General features: G+C 34.9%; 1 protein-coding gene across 1 annotated transcript in view; it reads right to left on the reverse strand.

Moving 5' to 3' along the window:
- Positions 1 to 6,145: 6,145 nt before the first annotated feature.
- MTNR1A (melatonin receptor 1A) overlaps positions 6,146 to 22,154 on the reverse strand; it is a 50,152-nt gene continuing 34,143 nt past the window's right edge. The window contains exon 2 of the mRNA XM_039700101.1: positions 6,146 to 7,022. Coding sequence (XP_039556035.1) covers positions 6,154 to 7,022 — 869 coding nt within the window. The 3' untranslated portion in view covers positions 6,146 to 6,153. The remainder of the gene's footprint in view (positions 7,023 to 22,154) is intronic.

Genomic DNA, 22,154 nt, shown 5'->3' on the forward strand with positions numbered 1-22,154 from the left:
TCAGAGATATTTCAGAGTGACTAGTACTAAAACTATTATATTTCATTTGTCTGTAAAACGGTATTTAATTGATAACAAACTACTGTTAAAAAATAAAAGTGGTTATAATAGACGACAATAGGACAGGGACATTTCAGAGTCAAGAGCACTATGGCATATGTTCACTGGTGTGAACAGGTAGAAAAGGGACAGCCAGGCTGATAGCACGGTCAGAGCCAAGGAAGGAAAACATGTTACCTGGGATTGAGAAGAGAAGGGATTGTTCTTGGAGGGAGACATTTTTCTAACAGTTATTCTGAAAAAGTTGCATCAACATCAAAATTGGTTGGGAGAGATGACAATTTTGAACATAAATATTAATGAAACAGTTAATATTTCTACTTTCAAGCAAGGTGAAGTTTATGGTAAGAGAGATATTGCATGTTAATAAACTATTAGGAAATGCTAGAATAGAGTGAGAAAATTATTTGCATATTAGCTATTCAGCCAGTCTGAAACAGAAGTTTGGGGGTCTAAGTGATCTGTAGTTGTTTAATGTGCCTATAGTAGCTGTGTTTCTTTATTCTGGATGTGAACATCTTGAAACTTGAATATAATACATGGGGGAAATGTATTTTTACATGAGTTGAGATTTGTAAAGCATGTATATGTAGTCCACAGGTCTACACAATATTTTTATCTAACTTTATCACAAAGGGCTTAATGAGGTTTTTCCATGTTAATTTTTAAGCATCTGATATTGTATGACTAAAAAGTAAACAGAATCTTCTTTCTGTGAATCAGTGCAATTACTTCTTTGGGTTCATGTAGGCAGTGCTCTGTGGCAGAACATTTCACAGCCGAGATTGTATGGAAAAATACTTTGGTCTGAGACACACCTGATAATACCATTGTATTTCTCTGACTTTTATAAGGTAGCTGAATATTTGTATATATTGAAGAAGAGTATATACTTTAGTATAAAAACTTCTAGAATCTGGAAACAAACATGCAAAGTAAAATTCTTGGTGCAATTAAATGAAATCCGTGAGCACACATGCAATACAAGCAGAAAGAATAAAGGCAAGTAGACTTCATGTCTCTAAATCTCTTAAATTTGGTACAATTTTCTGCTAAATAATTGTTAATACTGAAGCTACATAAAAGACTTCTGAATTTTTTTGTATTTGTTTATAAAAATGACAAAGCACAGAAAGAGGCTGGATGAGGTTAATTTTGCAGATCATTAGCAGGCAGATTGACATTCTCCAACAACCTGGACATCTGACTGTCAGGGAATTTCGCAGAAACAAACTATGTATCGCTTGTGTAATAGTGTAAAATGGCTAATTTTTAGATCTATGAACTCTAATATACCAAAATCCTCAGCTGACATGAATCAGTGAAGTTGTACTGGTTTATGTGAGACCAAACAGACACAGTATCTCAAAGGCTATTTGGGTATAACTTTTGGAATAATCTTTTGGAATAATGTATGTACTTTTATGAATAACATGGTTCTCAAAATGTGTATACTTTGGTCAGTGTTTGGTAGCTGGGGTAGTTTGAGTGATGAGTATTTCATTCAATTGGGAAAATATTTTCTATAACCATTATTAATATATGTACTTCTTTGCTGGATTTACTTTTGCTTCTATTAAAAACTATAAAGGCTATTGAATTATACTGTAAATCTTTTCTACCATATACACATTGCAATCTCTCAGACACGTATTTGAGGTAGGAATAATGTTTTTAATAAGTAAATTCATAAAACCACATAATGAAATTCTTATTACAGGCAAAAATTTATGAAACAGTACATGGGCTATAAGCCAGGCCACTACTTGAATATTTTGCTGCTAAGAAAGTCAGCTTTAGCATGTGTGATTTCCCAAGCCTCAGTGACAAAATGACAGACATTTGTAGCTCTTAATTATTCATAAACCACTTTAATTATGCTTAGAAAGTGCATTTATTATAAAATATTTGAAGAATAACATTACTACATTTTATGAACAAATTGTTCAAACAAAAGGAGTTTTTGAAATTATATTTCAAATTGGATGATCACATATATGTATGTAATTGTGTATTACATTTTAAGGATTTTTTTTATGATTATTTTTTCAGTACCATGTAAGGGAATTACAGTTCCCCTCACAATTAATACAGTTCCCTTCAGTAATCATAATTAATCATAAAATATCATAATTAATGATAACATTTCAAAAGTGGTCAAAAAGAAGAAAAAGATGTGACGATTATATAAGGATGCACTGTACACTGATACAGATTGTTCATGACAGTCTCTTTATTATGGAGGATTCATATACCTGTCTTCTAAAACAAATTAGAAGAAAGAGAAGTAAAATCATTGCTACATATTGTGTCTATTGAAATAACATATGCTTTTTCATATCTATGCAATTGCACTAGCCTAGTGGTAGAAGAAAATGTGCAAAGAAGAAATGTGCACAGCTACTCCAAATGAAACTACATCGTTGCATACAGTTACAGTTTAAATACAATAATTACCCTGTTTGATATTAATATATTCATTAAGATTTTCTTTGCTGGTAAATATGTAATAATGCCAAGCTTCTTTGTAAATGTGAAGTTTGCAATGTAGATGACTACCAATAAAAGTATCTATCTATAAGGGTTCAAGGTGTGTTGATAAGGTCATATTCAGATTGTCAACGTAATCAAGATTGTGATAGAGGAAAGAAATTCTTGCAGGATTAGGTAACATTCAATAAGGCTGTGTGTTGCATACAGGGAGGGGGACAGAGGGGTTTCACTGCTCCTTCACAGAGGTCCTTTGGCTTCACTGGGGCTCAGATCAGACATGGATGGCAATTAGGAAAGGGATGGACATTTTCAGATGCTACAGAGCAAGACTCGCGTTTTAGGAATAAATCTGTCCAGGGCTGATGACTACTATAGGACAAGTACACTAGCTAAACCACCCAGACAGAACTCTTAATAATGCAGTTGTGCTATGCTAACCTTTCATACAGGAGAAAACTTAATGACTTGGAATATAAAAGCATACCATGGTTCATCCACTTTCACAGAAGCAAGTAATCTCAGATGTTTCAAACTGCATCTCCTTAGAATGGACAGAAATCATTATTGTTTTCACCAGTCATCTTTATGTTGACCATAAAGAGTCAGATCTTGTGAGGGGCTGACTTACATGGTCATGTCAGTGAGCAGTTGGCAAGGCTGCTGATTGTCTTGCATGAATCATTTTGACTCTTTTGAAGCAATAGACTGGAATTAAAAGTAACCATTACTGCAGAGTTAAGCATCATTCATTATTCTTCTACTTTTGCAATGAGTAGTTTTGGAATCCTTACCTAAAACATACTTCAGAATGGCAGTAAATGCAAAAGTAATTTCAAGAGGGCAGCAGATATTATCCAAAGTTTTCATCTATAGTAATTTAAACAAAATTATAAACTCTCCCCCCAAAGAAGAACAAAAGATACATTTCTTAAAATTATTGCTATATTTAGCAGCTCATAACATCAGCAACATGCACATTTCTGTGATTTAGATTTAATACAAATATTTCAAAATACAGATCTGAAAAATGCTCTCCATTTTTATTACAGGCCTATTCAATAAAATATATACCTTTGGTATAATATATTCTGTTGTATATAGCAAACCATTTTCATTGTCATCAAAAATATATTTTAGCACTTGCGAATTACAGGGGACTTTAATTCCTCAGAAAACCCACATATTGGATACAGTATCTTGAACCAGCTCATAAATATGTAGACATGACACAGATGTACATTTTCTGTAGGAAATGAAAAGTGAAAGGTCTTTGAGAATTCTAAACTTACTAATGATTAAGCTACTTTAACTGTCTTTATGCTACTTTCATAGATATATAATAAGACATTATTTTCATTGAAAATATGCTTTAAATAAGGCAATTTTTGTAAGAATTTAAATAGCATTTTTTCTTGCATTAAAAACTCATTTACTTGTAAGGTGGTCATGCCTCCCTTGCTATTCTAAAATCACTACACATAAAGCAATAAAATTACAGAGCTAAGCATCCTCCAAGGATGAAATCACAGTGAAGAAAGCTGTGATATACTTTATGCTGTAAATCATATTGTATCATATCATATGATGATACCACAATAGAAGAGAGCTGGTTATTTACACAGTGGTTCTGACTGGAAAATGTAAACAAAGATGAGTCAAGCACCTCAGCAATGCATTGACTTGCTAGTTCATATCCAAGGTTTTACAATGTTGTTCATTTAGTTCCATTGATAACTTGACATGAGGCACCTGTTTTTAAGGTAAGAAACTGGTCAGATGATGAAGTGTCAGTGGGGCTTTCAAGTAAACATGAATCGATTCCCTTTAGTTCTTTAGTAAACCCAGGGTATGCTAATCTATGATCCAAGAAAGATGGAATGCTGTTAGGTTTATATGCAGTTTAAGGAGCTCTATGACAGAATGACAGTTGTTTTCTGAGACATATAAGCCCAAGAATATCTCCAGTAAAGTAAATAATATCTTAAAATAACTGTTTAAGTAAAAGTCACATTTTAAATAGATTAACAAAAGTCTGATGGCTATTGAGAATCTCTTTGTCCCACTGACATTGTTGGAATTGGCCTGGAAAAGCTGAAGTGTACTTCAACACCACTGTAGGTATAAACAATTGAGCATTAAAAGGTATGACAGTTGAAGCTTCTTTCCAGAACTAAATGCTCTTTCTTTTTAAGGTCAATTTGAAGGTGAATCCTATTGTTGTGAATTACTTTTCTCTGCCAGAGGACTTCATTATAAAGAGAGATTCATTGTTGCAGGAGACAGCCTGTCTTGCTATTCTTCCTCACTTCACACTGTACTTCCCCTTACTGAAGAGGTCCCTGCTGTCTGTGGAAAGTCCTGAGAATCACATGTTCCTCTTTGTACCACTGTTATAAGTAGTATCTTCTCTTTTCTGTTATCTAAAGGTGTCTAATTCCTCTAGGTTATTACACTATGTTCATCATTTTGGTAAACACCTTATTATTAATTTGAAAATTTTATCTGTGGTAGATTAAAAAATAATTGCTAGCCTCAAGTGGTTCTCAGGAGATCAATTTCAGAAAGATGTTAAAATACTCATCCTGTATACATGTCTTATTTCCCAGCATTTCTTGGGCTTAAGATTCCACTAACCAGCCAAAACTGCCATACCCAACTATCACTCCTAATAAATGCATTAATCTTCTCATAGAGATCTAGAACTTCTGCCTTGTACACAAGTGAGATATAACAGTTCTTCCTCACTTATGTTCTAGAAGGTGTTTCCCCAGAAACTCCTCTGGGGCACTTCCTGATTTCATGAGTTACCATCTCTTCAGAAATAATGGTAATTTAAATTTCTCTTCCCAACCCTCCTACACCTCTTTTTCATGCTGAAACGACTTGAGCTGATGAATCATGGCTCTTTTCCTTCCTTGCTGTTTATCCTCCTGCCCTTGGAGCTTTGAAGATAATCATTCAGGCATGTTTCTCCTCCTAAAAGCTATTTTAAAATTGAGAAATCAATTGAGAATGTCATTCCTAGGAGGGCTGGTGAGGTTTAATATCCAAGAAATTATATTAGTGTCTATGTTAGTAGCAAAGAAATATAGACATAGGTACTTCTTAAAAATCCTAATGAATTTTCAGTTACCTAGATTTTTCACTTCACATCTCATAATATATTTCATAAAAGTTCAAATTTCATTTTTTTTAAAGAAATTTTCAGATATTTTAGAATCAGGACTGTAACATGGACAGAAAGAGCACGTGGAAAGGGGCAGGAATAGTTTTATGATTTGTTTTACTGAACCAGGCAATATGGATACTTCTGGTTCAATCTTTTTCTAGGTGCTTATCAACATCTAAGAAAAAAAGTAGTCATTCATAACTTTTTATTCCCTCAAGGATATCATTACGTCATTATACAAGGGATATACCCTTGTATAATAGGATCTGTATGTCAAGGCTCTGTAATGAGCTTCCAAACATCATGCGAGGAATTTGATCAAAGTGCTTTCAGTGTAGAAGGTATATTTCACTATAACATTTAACAGGAGGTCTAATAAAATGGACACTTTTTTTGGATGCTGTTGAGTGATAATAGTAAGATTCCCATTTTCAGACAGAGTCCACCTTCACTTGATTGTTGTTTGTAATCAGTGGAGAAGGTTTGCTTCTCATTCTGTCTCCTGCATCATTAGAACTATCCTGAAAAAAAACTTTTGCTGTACAAAAACTGACAATAATTCTCTTGTATTCTCTTCTGAAGTTCTGGTTCAGGAGTCCATATACTATAGCATTAAGGCAGCTGTTGAAATATGCCATGTAATAACTAGACACAAACAACCACTCTGGAATCCTAGGGATTACAGTTTCTGGGTTGACAGCCACTGCAATGCCTATAAAGTTCAAAGGAGCCCAGCAGACTGCAAACAGTACAAATACCACAAACATGGTTACGAAGTTTCTGAAGTCATGGGGTTTCAGCCTAGGGTTGTTATCCGGTTTAACCCTTCTCCTTACCTGGATAACGAGGATCCATATTCGCAAGTAACAGAAAGTAACTACGGCTATGGGAAGCAGGAAGTGGAAAAACACAACTGCTATAGTATATGCTGAGCTCACAGACTGGGCAAATGTGCAGGAGTAAATCCTGGGGTCGTACTGTAGCGATCCCACAAACAGGTTGGGCACGATAGCAACAAATGTTAGGACCCATATGAGAACAATATAGCACAATGAATTCCTGTCGCTGTACAGCTTGTCATATTTGAGGCTGTGGCAGATATAGCAGTACCGATTGATAGCGATGCCTGTAATATTGAAGATTGATCCAATGACACTTAGGCCCATCAAGAAGCCACTAATCTGGCAGTGTAGGTATCCCAGTTTCCATCCGTTGTGAAACACAGATGTGAGGACCAGTGGATAAGGGTAGATAGCTACTATCAAGTCTGCAACTGCCAGGCTTACAACAAACACATTTCCTGTAAAATAAATATAAAAAGGCAAGTATTAGTTTTTCTTTTGCTCTTTTCTGTCATTTCTGCTCTTATTATATTAATGAGCAGCCTCAGTGGAACACTTTAAATTTAATTAGTTTCTACTTCCTAGCTCAAAATTCATTGTCATATATCAGAAATAAGAGACTCAGTTTAAAAAGGTAGCTTAACTTAAAGATGAACCTTTTGAAAGTAAACTGTCTTTAAGCTTATCTAGCATGACCTATTATTTTTATCATGCCATTTATTTGGATTCTTTCAATCACACAGACTTAGAATTCATATAAATCAAAATATTCATAACTTTAAGGTTTGCTTTGGTTTTAAATAGTATCTCTTGAAAAATCAGCAAAAATAATATTTCTAATAAATTTCCAAACTCAAATTTACCTTCTATATTTAACTTCCTTTCATTATATTAACTAGCCCTTAACTTGTCCAGTCCTGAAACAAAGATCTCTTTTCTCCCATTTATATTTCAAGCTTCCATGACTTTAGTATGACTTTTACATTATTCTCTTTGAATCTGCTGACAAATACTTAAATAATCTTAACTTCTAAGAGTCTTGTTGAACACAGACTCAGTTGTCTTTCCTAAAGACATACTCTTCAGTAAAAAAAGAGATGCTGGCCAGTAGCCTAGACAGTTCCCAGACAGTACTGATGCCCCATTTTTCTCTGCCTCCAAACTGGAAAATTAAGCATTCTGCTGACTCATTTTTAAACAAAAGGAGATGATATTCTTGAAAGACAATAGAATCCATCATGTTTTTCATTCATTTTTTGAGAAGAGATTCTATTTTCTTTTTTTAGTTGCTTAAATGATAACCCATCGGAACACCTCTCAACCATTCTAATTTCTAAGAAGAGACTCGCAAGAAACATTGATGTCACTTTTATTAATTTCTTTAAAATAACTATTACATGTAAATCTCTAGTTTTCATATTCATGTCCATAAGTACAGAAAGCTTTCAATTTTATCTTTACATGTGCGTTTGTAGGTGTATAAATGCATATATACATAACATTTGATATTCTACTTTGTAGTTCTGAGATTATTCATGGCAGATGAAATATGAGCTTCTATTGCAACCTGTAATAAAATATATTATTAGTTTCAGATAATGTACAATTTCAGTGCTAATCCAAGATGGGCTTGGTGAATTGTTCTTTGCATTTATTCTGAGCATACAAAATAGAAACAAATAGTGGCAGGTTAATAGGACTTTCTAAATATATTATTTCAAATATCTTCAAATGTATGGTCCTTTACCAATCTCAGACTTTAAGTGTCCAGTTAGAAATGTTCAATCTCCAAACACTGTAAGAGAAAAATAGAAATTCTCTTTCTCTGGGTGCTACCTACCCTGTTGTGTTTAAATTTTGATACATGCACAAAGTACCACATTTGATATTTATACCAATGGCACCTGGAACAAATGGCCTCCATTAAAAGACTGCCGCACTAGTTTTCCTTGATTTAGTATCTGGATTTATAAATAACTTTCTTGTGATGTTGTCTGTAGCTGTTTCGTCTTTGACTGGGGATTCACTGCCAGACTGAAATATGCTTATCCTGAAGCCTTTGGCAGAATTCCAGATGATTTCAGCACAAACATCAGAGCTTCTTTAAGCAGAAGATGACACAGGAAAAAAAAGCACTGCTTTCAGAATTTATCTTTGACATAGTGGCAACTGATACAAGAACAAGAGACTGTATGGAACCGAGAGCTCTTTGTTTATCTGATGAATCAAGAAGTGGAAAGTAAATGAAAAGGTGCTGTTGGCACGTTTTTTCCCCCTGTCCAGAATATTGCACAACTGATGAAGGGGTAACATATAAACCCCAGTTACTCATTAAAATGCAATATTTGAAAGAATTCTATTTGTATAGAATTTGCTTATTAACTATCACTTAGCTGGAGAGTGCCCATCCTGAACTTTTTTCTCTGCCATCCATTAAAACTTCTGTTGCTGCTCACCATTATTATTGCTAACATTGCCATTATTTACTCACTTTAGCCAAATAATAATGACAAAATTAAAGGGTTTTTTCCCTTTAAAATGTGTTGTATTCAAAGGTGACAGTATATATTTCTCTGAATAGTTGTAGCTTTGGAAACAAATGAGTTTAGGAAGAGTAGGCACTCTGTCTCTGAATCAGCCAAATTTCAGGTTTCCATAAACTCATGTACTATGGTTGTTCCAGGTTTTTTCAGCTGGCTGCTGTAGAATGACAAACTGAAAATCTTGGAAACACAAGCTGTTTTATGTGGAAATTGGAGGCCAGCAGGAAGATAGGAGGATATCGTAGTAGTTTATCTTAAAGGAAAAAAAAGAAAGAAATCATGAGTTTGGAAATCAAGCCCCAAGCTGCCAGCTCATGGTTAGCATGTCAGCTGAATGAGTAAAGCGTTGGGGGTAGAAAATGCTTGGAAACCAGATACCTGTTTCCAGACAGGACTTTTAATTTGCCTTTCAGGAACGGTTATTTTAAAAGTTGAGTTCACATAAATTTTTGTTATGAGCATGGAAATTGTTTTGCTAAGACAGAAAATTTAAGTTAAAAAAATTTGGCATTAGTATGATTGTCGAATATTTTGGGGTTTGTTGTTTCAGACTCTGAAGCTGGATCTGAAAAGAAGTTGAGCTTTCATATGTTATATAATAAACAATTTAAAAATATGATCTTAGCTTTATGTACCACAATCACTGGAAAATATTGCTAATTTAGAAAAATCTCATATTGTAATAGCAGATTGTGAAATTAAACTCTTATGTTTGATGCATAATTGGTATTTTAGAGGTGAGTGTCATAAAAAATGTATATACGAAAGAGCTAATTTTTATCTTCAGAGTTAGGTTTGACTAGAACACTCTAAATGAAGCCTGAAGCTCTATCATGAACCCTTCAAAAAGGCCACAAAATAAAAATCTTGAATAACTCTTCCTTGAAGAAAAATATTCATTCTCTTTAGAGAGTAAGGTCACGTAACTGTGAAAAAATGTGATTTCTGTACCTAAAGAATATATTATTATGCATTAACACCAGCTGGCTGAACTGAGAAGGCAGAGGTTGAATTTCTTGACTTTGACATAAGCCAAATAAGCTTTAATAAATTTAAGCAAATGTTGCGCAGTGGATGTATGTGGGAAGAAAGACAATCTACTGGTAACCAGCTTGAGCAGGTTATGTTTTTTGATGCTGTCTAAAGCAATGTTCCACTAAATATTTTCACTACCCTTACTGAAAAAGAAGCCTTTCTGCTCAGCAAACACATAGCAACATCAGATCTACCTGCTGAATATAAAGCTGCATTAACGCAAAGAAAACAAACAAGTGTTTTCCTAGACATTTTCACTGTTCCAAGAGCACAATACAACATTAACTGAGTGTAAAAGTTGTGACCCTGACAGATTATAAGAAAAAATGCTTATGGGATTGCCAAGATATCAAAAATGAATATAAGAGCCTCAATAAGAACCACATGGTGTTGTTGTATCAGTAGCAATTTGTGTTTGCAGAACATATACAAATTACTGTGTGGGTTGTTAATCCCTAGATTTAGTGCTAAGTATGCCCTGAATGATAACGAGAAGCTTCCAGAAATTTCTAGCAACTTAAACATGTACAGGATATTAATGGAAAAAGATTAAAGTTACACAGATTAGGTGGTGCTGAATGCCTGCTCTAGAGTTAGAATGGAGGGCTGAATACTTTTCCAGCAGGTCAGAAATTACTTAGGCAATTTTAGGAAAACTGAGGGTGATGTGGTCTGCAGAGCAATTGATCCTCAAGTGTTAGGACTGTGAAGTATTCTTACTCTTCTAAAATATTTAGTCTGGGGAAAATAACCTACTGTAAAAAAATGAAACAGCTTATGTATGATAAAAACCAACAGTGTTTTAAAGCATTAGGGGCATTCCAGCTAGAATATTTGGTACTCAGAAAATCTGAGTGAATTTTAGAAAATATCTCATATTGCTGGTATCATCAGTATGGCTACTTTTTCTTCTTCTTTTCACAAGTATTTCTATACCTTTTAATATTGGTTGCCAAGTCTCTATTCTATTTACTTTTCTCAAAATTTTTTCTAGATAAATGATGCTTTGGCTTCTTACAACAAATACTTTCCAAAAGAACTCATGTTTTCATCCTGCAATTGTATTTTGAAACACATACCACCACGTTTCCATGAGTTCTTCAGGTTAGACCAATTTTAGGTGATGGTTTTAGCCTTTAGGCCAACTGGAGTTGCTTTATCTTTTAGGTAAGAATAAACAGTACATGCAGCAGTCATTGAAGTCACATAAAAGGATTTTTTTCTAGTGGCCACTGTCTCAGACCTCTGATGTTTACTTTCTAAGTATATCTTTAAGAAAAGTGGATAGTATAATTGGTCCAACACTGTTAATTTTTAGAAGATCAAACTTAGTTTCTAAAGATCAGATTCATGTCATTCTTATTTATTGTCTTTTCACCACTTGTAAGATATTGCCAGATATGTTAACAGTAATTTCCAATTGTTTCATAACTAGCTTCATTAAAGGGATGCTTTCCTATAAATTTTGATCATGTTTTGTAGACATTAAACAGTAATTTAATATCACACAAGTATCATATCATACAACCATCATACAAGTTTGTTATGTGCACATTTTTTACACATCTGTTGACACAAATAATTTTATTTACATATTTAAGCACTGGTTTCTGATAATTCTAATACTTCTACAAATTTTCCTCAAGGATAGCTTACAGATTTTTTTGGCATCATGAAATCTTTCTGATTAATCTATCCCTTGCTCAAGATGTTAATTTGAGAGTTTATGCTCCTAGCTGAAAACAAGACTATGATAGACGCTCACCAGTGAATGCCTGCAGCATCAGAAACTTTAAATGTGATACCTCATAACTGGGTACAAAATCACCTTAGAGAGGCATTTTGTCAGGCCTGTGCTTATTTAATGATGCTTCCATGCACAAAATGGTGTCCCATTGACAAATATTAAATCTAGATTGTCTCATATTCCATGAACATTTTTGCCTAGAATGTTTTTCCATTAGCACCAATATTTCACTTGTAAAACATCATAAACAACTAAAAAATCAAGGAGTGAAAGCTGGTTTTGTGAATACGTAATACAAATATAATAAATTTTTTGTACATGTATCCAAAATGAGATCTTAGCTGTACTCAGTGTTTCTTCTACCTGTGAGATCAACCACTCAGAATGTTTAAGAAAAAGATCAGTTCATAATCTTTCTATCATTAAATGAGTACTGGAGAGTTGTTGTACCTGGAAGCACAGGTTTTCACAGAGACCATGCACAACAAAAATCAGTAAATTAAAATAGTTGTAAGTGGGGACAATGACCATGGTTGCTTAGGAAAAATCCCAAAGTCAAGTAAGGTTACCTAGACAAGCAAGTGTGCAGTCCTAGCTTCACTGAAGAAAGATTTTAAATATCTAAGAAAGCAACAGTCCTTGCAGCTCAGCATCAAAATGGCACAAAACAGCTGAGCAAAAATGTAGGAATAAATATTACATAAGCTCTAGTTACTCCTGGGAGCTTCATTCACTTTACAGATCATAATATCAACTCCCCTAGATCTGAAAAGCCTATTTTTAAACTAAAGGCACTATTTATAAACCTGTCCTGAATCAAGAAGTCCACGTGCACATTAAATTTGAATAGCGTGATGGGCCTGTGGGTTTTTCTTCTCATTAGCAATTTAACCCTGATGTTGCAGGAGGTGATGCAGGGAAATGTGAAATCTTAAACCCACAGTCAACCTTGCAGCCTTAAACAGATGTAAGAAAACCTCTCTCTTTCCTTTTAAGCTGAGAAAAGACCTTGTATTACTTTGTCATTTTCATCAAACCTCATTCCAATGTACACCTCTGTCACCTCATGGAAGGGACTTTCAGACCTTCTATCATCTCCTTGGGATGGTCATGAAACCCACAGGACAATTAAAGACGTTGCCACTGCCTACAGAAGTAATGATGATAGGCAGGTAACTTGTTACCACTCAGGAGAGTATTAAATATTTGAGGTTCAAACTAACTTACATTCTTACTAAAGTAGAAACACTTAGTGTCAGGTACATTCAGATACTGAAATGGCCTAAGTAACCTCAACATCTAACTCCAGTTAATAGAAATTCAGGGTTCTGAGTCTTACAGGTCTGGACAACTGGAGAACTACATAACAGTATATTAGAGAAATATTGAAGAATAGATTTATTAAAGAGCTATCAGAATAATCCATATTGTAATGTTTTGTTTCACTGTGTTGAAAGTTAAAGAAAAATTTACCTAATCAGCACAGCATAAATGAAAGATTACTGATGCTTTCAGAAAAGAAAATGCTATACTGTATTTAGATTAATTATCATACAGTATCTTCCAGCGAAGCTGCAGCAACAATTAAATTTGAAATGCCTATGCCATCTTCTGGCCAAGAAAATCAGATGCATGAAAGCGTAATTGGCAGAAAATGGCAGTGACAAATTATGTAGTATTCAGACCAAAGGAATGGTTGTGTATCAGGTCCAAGTTGACTGTAATCAAAGAGTATGCAGATGATATTAAATGTCTTTACAGATATGCCAAACAACATACAGTTTTCTGTGGTTTTATCACCTACCATCTTTGTCTGCAGTCCCATGGTACACATGTGAATGAGAAAAATCCTGCTCTCCTTCTCACAGTCTAAAAATATTTGTTGCTGCTATTTTTGGTGGTTCAGTCATGAGAGGAAAGTGATGTGAGTTTACTCTCAGGCACAGAAGGGAATTGAATCCATATGCTGGATGAGTGTTACAGACTTGGGGATCTTCCCTGCCTCTGGCAGTTTTGTATGACATGCCAGGGCTGTTTTGAAAATATCTCTTATATTGGACTTCTCACATGAGAAACATATTTAGTTTGCACAATGTGGCAGACTTAGGAGGTGCATGGGATATTGAATACCTCAGTACTGATAAGACTGAGATATTTCTGGGTATGCCAAGAAGGGCAGCACTATCTTCTGGATGAATTTACCTGACATGAAATATAAAGCACCTGAGGAAAGCAGCACAAAAGAAAAGGCCAAGACAACCATTGCCTATTTAGGCACCTAACACAGGACTAAACAGGAACTGGCATTGACTGAAGACCTCTTGTGAAACTGAACTCAAAAAAATCTAGAAGTGGTCAGGGTCTGGGTCTTTTTTAACAACTTTTAAGAAATGCCATTTTCAAAAGCACTTTAGATAGCTCTCAGAGCTACAGTGCACCTCTGAGGATACACTCATCTTTCTGTCATATTATGCAATAGCACAAAATATTTTGCTTTGAGATTCTGCATAGTGGGTTCATGTCCAAGATATTTTGCTTTAGAAGCAGCAGCAAACTGAACAAGATTTCTATTATTTTACAGAAATTTCTAAAATTTTATCACAGCTGTCTATTTACCTTGGTAACAAGATTGTATTAAACTGGTACTATCGTAGGGTTTTATCCTTTTAAAACATAGAAATAAAATATAAAAGCGACTCTTTTCACCCAGCCAAGAGTGAACTAAGACCTAACATAAAATATCAAGAAGGCTTGTAATGACACTGATGTGAATCAACAAATCCTGCTGTCTTACAGGTGAAAGTTAGAAACCAGGGCAGGCAGACATACTGGTGAATGTCTCAAGTTCTGTGACCCTGGTTTTGGCTCTGGTATCTGTCTGGCCTGTTCTTTCTACAGTTCACTGGGTGGGTGTGTTTTCAAGGTCAGAACATCTATCCCCTTTAAACATCTGCTTCTTCTATCATGATGGCAATATTTCAGAGATCAAATAGATTTGCCTGAATAACTTATCCACTTTTACAGAAGGGAATTATATTACCACTTCTGACTTGATCTTTTCTATCTCTAATTTCCATGATTCATTTGGGAGGAAAAAAATCCTTTGGACAGCCTGTTCTCCAACAAGGTATTGCCTAGATGTCACAGAACACTGAGGTTCAGCAAGCTGTATGAAACCAATTAGAATAACAATACTGCTGATGTCAGAGGATCACGGCAACTGAACTGCATCACAGTAGAGTCAGTGTGAGACTACTTTTTCCCCTTCGACTGTATTTGCACTAGAGATTGGAAATATGTGGAAAGACAAAGATTATACTGTTCACAGTAATATCAGCTCAGATAAATAAAACTAATAATACAGTTCGAACATAGGAACAGGCAGAGATGGATGCTTATGAAATATAATTGCATTTTGTGTCTGTACAAAATCTCACAGATCTGTCAGGACTAGATGATGTGAAGATGTAGTCTATTCCCTTCCAAATTCTAATATGTATTTTGAGAAAACAAGTTGGAGAAAACAGGGGAGTGAAGTTGCAACCACATAACTGACAGGAGAGCCTGACAGGAAAGGCTTCTATACTGCATAAAACATTGCAAACACAAAATCACTTTCCTGAATCTCTTTGAAAGTCACACTTTTATGTAACAGGATTTTGTGGTTGAATTTGTCCAGAATTTTTCATGGGATGGAAAAGAAGTTTAAAAATTCTCAAGAGGACAAAACAATCCATTTTCTTTCTGTTATGAATAATAACTGTATAGCTGATCATTCAGTTAATGTAGACAGTAGACAGCAAAGCTAGTAAAATGAAATAGTCTTCCCAGTTCTTTCTCTTAAAATCAGCAGTGGTAAGATACCTGCCAAGAAAGTCAAAAATGGCATTATAGAAAAAATCACTTATATAGAGTTACACACGTGTGTTTACTCTCCCCTCCTCTATCTGTTCTCTATGTCTCTATTCCTTTTCCTCCTTTTCATACTTATTCCATCACCATGTTTTTTCTCTCCTCACTGACTTACAACCCAAAATTTTTGTTACTGATAGAAGCCTTTTTCCTCCACATTTTCCCCTCTTTTCCTCTCCTTTTTGTTGCCCCAGTTTCTTAGAGAAGGAGAGAAGACACAGATAATTTTCATACTCATTTCCACCTTTTCAGTTTGATGATTTTTAGAGTGTATTCCACTGTGCCACTATCACAGACTCAGGTGACTTCAATTCTCCCTCCCTTATCATCAGTTTTTCATTTTCTCTATTGTGCTACAGCAAAAGTCAAGTTGAATGGTGCCACACCAGAGTGGAGCAAGTGAAATGCTATCAAGTATCATGGGGAATTCCCCATGAATGCCCTGATTCATTAATCATAATTTTTAGCTCCTGCACAGCATAATTGACTCAGAAGCAATGTTTGTTTTCTTGTATTAGATGTGGACTTTAAAATACGTTGTTGTTGAAACATAGTTGAAATTTTGTTTTAGAGGAGAAGGAATGACGATGTTGCACTACCTTAAGTAAAATCTGCATTTTTATTTGTATAAAAAAAGTTGAAGGAAGCATACACTTTATCTGCATCCAAACCCCATTGTTTTTGGTTTTGTTTTTTTTTTTTTACCTAAAGATCTAACTTCTAGTCTCTCATAGAACTAAAATAGATATGAATAAATAAAATTCTAAGTTTTCTAATGTTATCCTCATTGCTAGTAGCAACAGTCTATCAAGAATTAAGATAAAGCTTAACACTTGTGACATTTGACCATAAATTATTTTCATTTATTCTAATGCTCCCCAGCATTCTTATCTTTGTACAATTTAGTTTCTTCATTACAAAAGCAACTGTCAGAATAGACAAAACAACAGGAACAACCTGACTACAGATTTCACAGAACTTTAAAAATAGTCTTAGGTAATTTTTCCTGTAATTCTTCAGAAAAATAATGATATGAAATTTTTTTCAGTATTTCTTCTAGATGGCCTAAATTAGACACTGTGATTTCACTGCATTGACCATAAATTATTTTTATTTATTCTAATGCTCCCCAGCATTCTTATCTTTGTACAATTTAGTTTCTTCATTACAAAAGCAACTGTCAGAATAGACAAAACAACAGGAACAACCTGACTACAGATTTCACAGAACTTTAAAAATAGTCTTAGGTAATTTTTCCTGTAATTCTTCAGAAAAATAACTTCAGTATTTCTTCTAGATGGCCTAAATTAGACACTGTGATTTCACTGCAGGCAAAAAGACTAAGCTATCCTAAATTCATGCCAATACCTTTACAGTATAGAATTATTTGAGAAGTACTGATGTTCATGTACATCACCTAGTTATTCTGCAACTGGATGCTCTATTATACTTGTAGGTAGTTAACATATCTCAAATTAAATTTTACTGAATTATCTATTTTTTGCTATTGGTCTGAATGATGAAACTTTCATAGAAGTTGGCTCTGGGTTGACCAGATCTCTGGAAGTCATAATAAGGAGACCTCATTTATTGCTTGCTCCTTTGGGTTTTTTGTTTGTTTGTTTGTTTGTTTTTGGTGGTTTGTTTTGTTTTGGTTTGGTTTGGGTTTTTTTTTCTTTTTCCCTTTATAATGGCAATTTTGATACAGAACAGAATAAAATTTTCAAGCAGTAATAATTTTAGAGAAAACTTGTTAGACAAATAGTGAGGTATGATTACCCTTTGACATCATAGAAGATTTCAGGTATTTCCACACTGTGCCTTGTATAAGTGAGGTCAACTTGAAGGATTGTTCTTCTCTTTAGGAACTACTGATATGGACGTGCAAAATTTTTCAATATTCTCTTGATTATTTAATTAGAAAATACATGACTTTTACATTTAATGCTTATTAGAAATAAAATGGAATTTGGATTTGTGCCTTTTATCTTAACAGTATTAAATGAAGTTCTTTATTGAGAGCTCCCTTACATCTAATTCAGCATACAGATGAATTTGCCAAACCATTGAATCCTTAGAAGTAGGTTTTTGAACAAAAAAAAAAAAGGCTAAAATAATGATTCAGCTAACTCAACTGACAAGTTGAAGTACTGTAAATGAGCAAATAAGTGGGTCACTGCATTATTGAATTGTTATTCCCCTCCATCTTGTTTTAGTTATTTGCCTTTTCTCTAGGTTTTACTTTCATGAAGAGTGGTGTAGAATTTCTCAGGAAGCATTTTTTTATTGCTTAAGACCAAACTGCTTGTTTATCAGTGAATGCAGTCAAAAAATGAAGAGTCTATGGCACTAGCTAATATGAAAGAAATCGATAAATGGTGTTGACTTTCAGTACTTACATATGTCTTCAGAACTCATCACTCAGTGCTCTTACTTAACATGTTGCACAAGACTGTCCAGCACAATAACACAAAACTGCTGAAACCTACACTTGCTGTCAAAAGTATTGGATTTTGCATTACAGTAATTTCAGTGTGGGTGCATTTAAAAGCTGTGTTATGATATCTCATCTGAATTATTTCTACCCATTGATTTTTTTTTGTTATGACTCAGAAATATCCTAACTGAGCACTTTGAGAAACCAAACACAATTTGTAAAATTAGGTTCAATACCTCCAGTGTAAAAATGTGAGCCCTTTCACTGTGTGAAAATAAAACAAATCTGGAAAATGATACCACCATTATAATCTCAATCTCTTAATGTTATGTATATAATATCTTAGCTGTGGAGCTTCTTTCCTTTTATAATGCCTACTTTTTTCTCTTATACTCCTTTTTATCTTTGTTTAAATGTTAGCAAGAATCTTACAGAAAAAAAAGCTTTTTAAGCAAGCTGAAAAGCTATATATAGATAGCTAAAGATAGTATCCTTTTAAATATTCAGTAAAAACATTTCCAGTTCTCCCTCTGAACCTCACTGCTCAGTTCTTCATCTTTTTTTAGGCACAAGCTTTCTGTGTGCCAACAGAATTCATTATTTAACAAAATTTAGCAATTCAGAAGTCAACACTACTACTTATGAAACCAAAAATAAGAAACCCAAAGAAATAGGGTTTCTAAGAAAAGGGATAACTATCTCAATGAATATTAATAAAAAGTATTTCTATGTTGAAAGGATGCCAAAAGAGTAGAAGTTCTGTACAATTAGTGTATGTCAAAGATGCCATATACTTATATTGTGTTACAAAACCTGACTCAAAGTTTATTGTGAAGAAGAATGGGTGGTAAGGAAGCCTTAGCTTCAAACAGCACTGAACAGTAGCTTCACATTTCTTTACTTTGTTCTATTAGGGAATAACCACCTTGTTTTTAAAACAATATCTTTGTTAAGTGTTCTACAGGTGACTGAATGCCAAAAAAAGATGGGAGGGGGGGAAGTGTCTTTCACAACTCATCTAAAACTGACTAGATTTTCTTACTCATTTTTAAAACAATGTCTTTGTTAAGTGTTCTACAGGTGACAGAATGCCAAAAAAAGATGGGAGGGGGGAAGTGTCTTTCACAACTCATCTAAAACTGACTAGATTTTCTTACTTTAATTTCAGAAAGGTTGGTATTTAGCTTTGTAGGTGAAAATATTTGTCCAAAATTTTTAAAAGACAGCTTGAGCTCCTCAGAGAATCACTTTAGCCTTTTCCATGATTGAGTACAAAAATATCTGCTTTAGCACATTAATGTATTTTTTTAACTAATAGCAGAAAAGCTTCCCCTAAATATCTGAATAACTGCTTTCATTTTTGTTGTGTAAAACTGGTCAGTTCATCAATCAGAAGTTAATTATTTTGATAACAGGTAAAAAAAATCTCCTTCTAAATCTTTTATTGACATTGTGTGTGTCAGTTGAAATCATTGATAGGCAATAGTAGAATTTCTTGGCATTGTAGTCGCTTCCTGATAGACTTGAATTCACATTTTAGGAAAGTCAAATTGGATTTTTTGTTCATAAATTCCAGTATCTGGAATAGGACTGTGTCAGTTCTTTACAGTATTTTTAGATATATTTTATTAACAAGCTTGCTTCCTGTAAGTTTGTTGTGGAAGGATGTTGATCTGGTCAAAGCTTTAAAACAGATCAATCAACCTTCTTACAGCGAACTCAGTGAAGAAAACCATGTAAGACAGCAAAAAATAAAAACAAACCCATTTCTCTCTGTATTTCTAAGGCACCTCCTTTTTTCCAGAATTCTTTTTTATCAGTTCCATACTTTGATGGTCTCCTGTGTCCTCTTCTCATTTCTTAGGCCTGAAGTGTTTTCCATTCTTCTCAGCCATCCCACTTCCTTCTTTAGCTGCACTCAATACCTTCCTGTTGGCTGGTGCTTGCTTTTATTGACCCTGCTCAGCTGCTTCTGAGAAAGAGTAATTTCCCCTTTATTCTGGGAGATAAACCTCACCCACATATCCCTTTACTAACAATATGTGGCAAGCAGAGTGAGGAAAAAGGTAAAAAATACCCTTATTCAGACTTAAGGGAGAGAAGAATAGTAGTTAAACTTTTCATTCTAAAGGCAGTCCCTGAAAATGTCTCTTGCAAGTCTTCAAGGAATTAAAAATCTATGCCAAACCACTAAGTCAAACAAATGATCAAACACATTCAACTTTATTCTTCCAGCATACGAAAGTACTTAGTTATGTGAGATTTTCAGTAGAGGTGTAAAAATGAGAAGATGTAAAAAGCAGAACCAGTATCAAAGGAACAAACCAAGGTATTGTTTAGCATATCCACCAGTGATTTGGATGAAGAGGCAGATGCCTCCTCACAAGCTCAGTGAGCGCAAAGCTGGGAAGAGTGACTGACAACCCAGAGTGCTGTGCAGCCCTCCAGAAGGACCTTGACAGCCTTGAGAGATGGGCAGAGAAATGGGGAGAGCCTTCCTACACTTTCCTTCTGTCCCAGGGAACTGCATTTTGGAAAGTCTCTTCACAGGTGAAGCATGGGAGCAGCCAGGTTCACTGTGAAATGTATCTTCTCATGCTTGGATTATACCATATCTTAACAGTAAAATGGTTGTTAAATAAATGCTTATGCAATTAGTTAGTATTGCAATTGTGATTTTTACCATAAACAGCAGAATTATTACTTCAGTGTCCCTTAATAACAGCAAAAAATTAATATTATTTTGGGGTAATTATTATCCTGTCCATTTTAGCCTATTTTTGCTAACCCAGATCACAGAATCATCAAGGCTGGAAGAAACCTTCAAATTCAACTAGTCCAGTCATCAACCCAACATTCCATAATAACCCCTAAACTCTCTCCCCAAGTACCACATTCAGATGTCTCTTGAATATTTCCAGAGATGGTGAACCCAGTACCTCCCTAGGCAACTTATTCCAATGCCCAATCTCTCTATCAGTGGCTTCATTTGGTGGGGGTTTTTTTCAAAAATATAATCTGAATCTCCCCTGCACAGCTTAAGACCAGTTGCTCTCATCCTTTCACTTGAGACATGGCAGAAGAAATCAACCCCCACTTCACCACAAGCTCCTTCTGGGTGCTTGCAGGGAGCAGTGAAGTTGTCTCTGAGCCTCCTTTTCTCCAGACTGAACAATCCCAGCTCCTTCAGCCTCTCCTGTAGGACTTGCACCTCAGCCCTTCTCCAGCTCTGTTGCCCTTCTCTGGACTGGCTCCAGCCCCACCATGTGTTTCTTGCAGTGTGCGGCCCAAAACTGAACACAGGATTGAAGGAGCAGACTCGCCAGTGCTCAGTACAGGGGGACAATCCCTTTTCTCATCCTGCTGGCCAAGCTGTGGCTGGCACAGGCCAGGATGCCACTGGCCATGGCCACCTGGGCACATGGGTAGCTCCTGTTCAGCTGGCTCATATCCAGCACCACCAGTGGGGCACCTCCACTGCCTGGGTCGCTTACCAGCTGTGTCAGGCTGTTCTGTACTCTCCAGGAACCTTCTAGATTGCCTCTTCTCTGCTGAGCTGTATTTCCAGCAGACACCCAGCAAGTTGAAGTCCCCAAAAATAACAAATATAGGCTATACAAGGATAGAAAAAATCTTGGCTATATGGTGGAAAAAAAGTAGGAACTGCCATGGATTTGTGTTTCTATAAATAGGGAAGATTATTTGAAATCACTGTTGCCCCTAGTTCATAATAAAAATGTAGATGATGATGTAAATTTGATTACAGCCCATTCATGATTTAAGTTTTAAAAATCATGCTATACATGGCTTCAAATTACAAATCAACCTCACATCTATTTCAGTTAATTGCACAAATATAGAGTATTAGGACTAGGGTTTATAGTATTAAATGACTGCATTAGTATTTTATCATTTA

The sequence above is a fragment of the Passer montanus genome, unplaced genomic scaffold (assembly GCF_014805655.1).
Source record: "Passer montanus isolate IOZ18808 unplaced genomic scaffold, ASM1480565v1 scaffold14, whole genome shotgun sequence".
NCBI classification, from domain to species: Eukaryota; Metazoa; Chordata; class Aves; order Passeriformes; family Passeridae; genus Passer; species Passer montanus.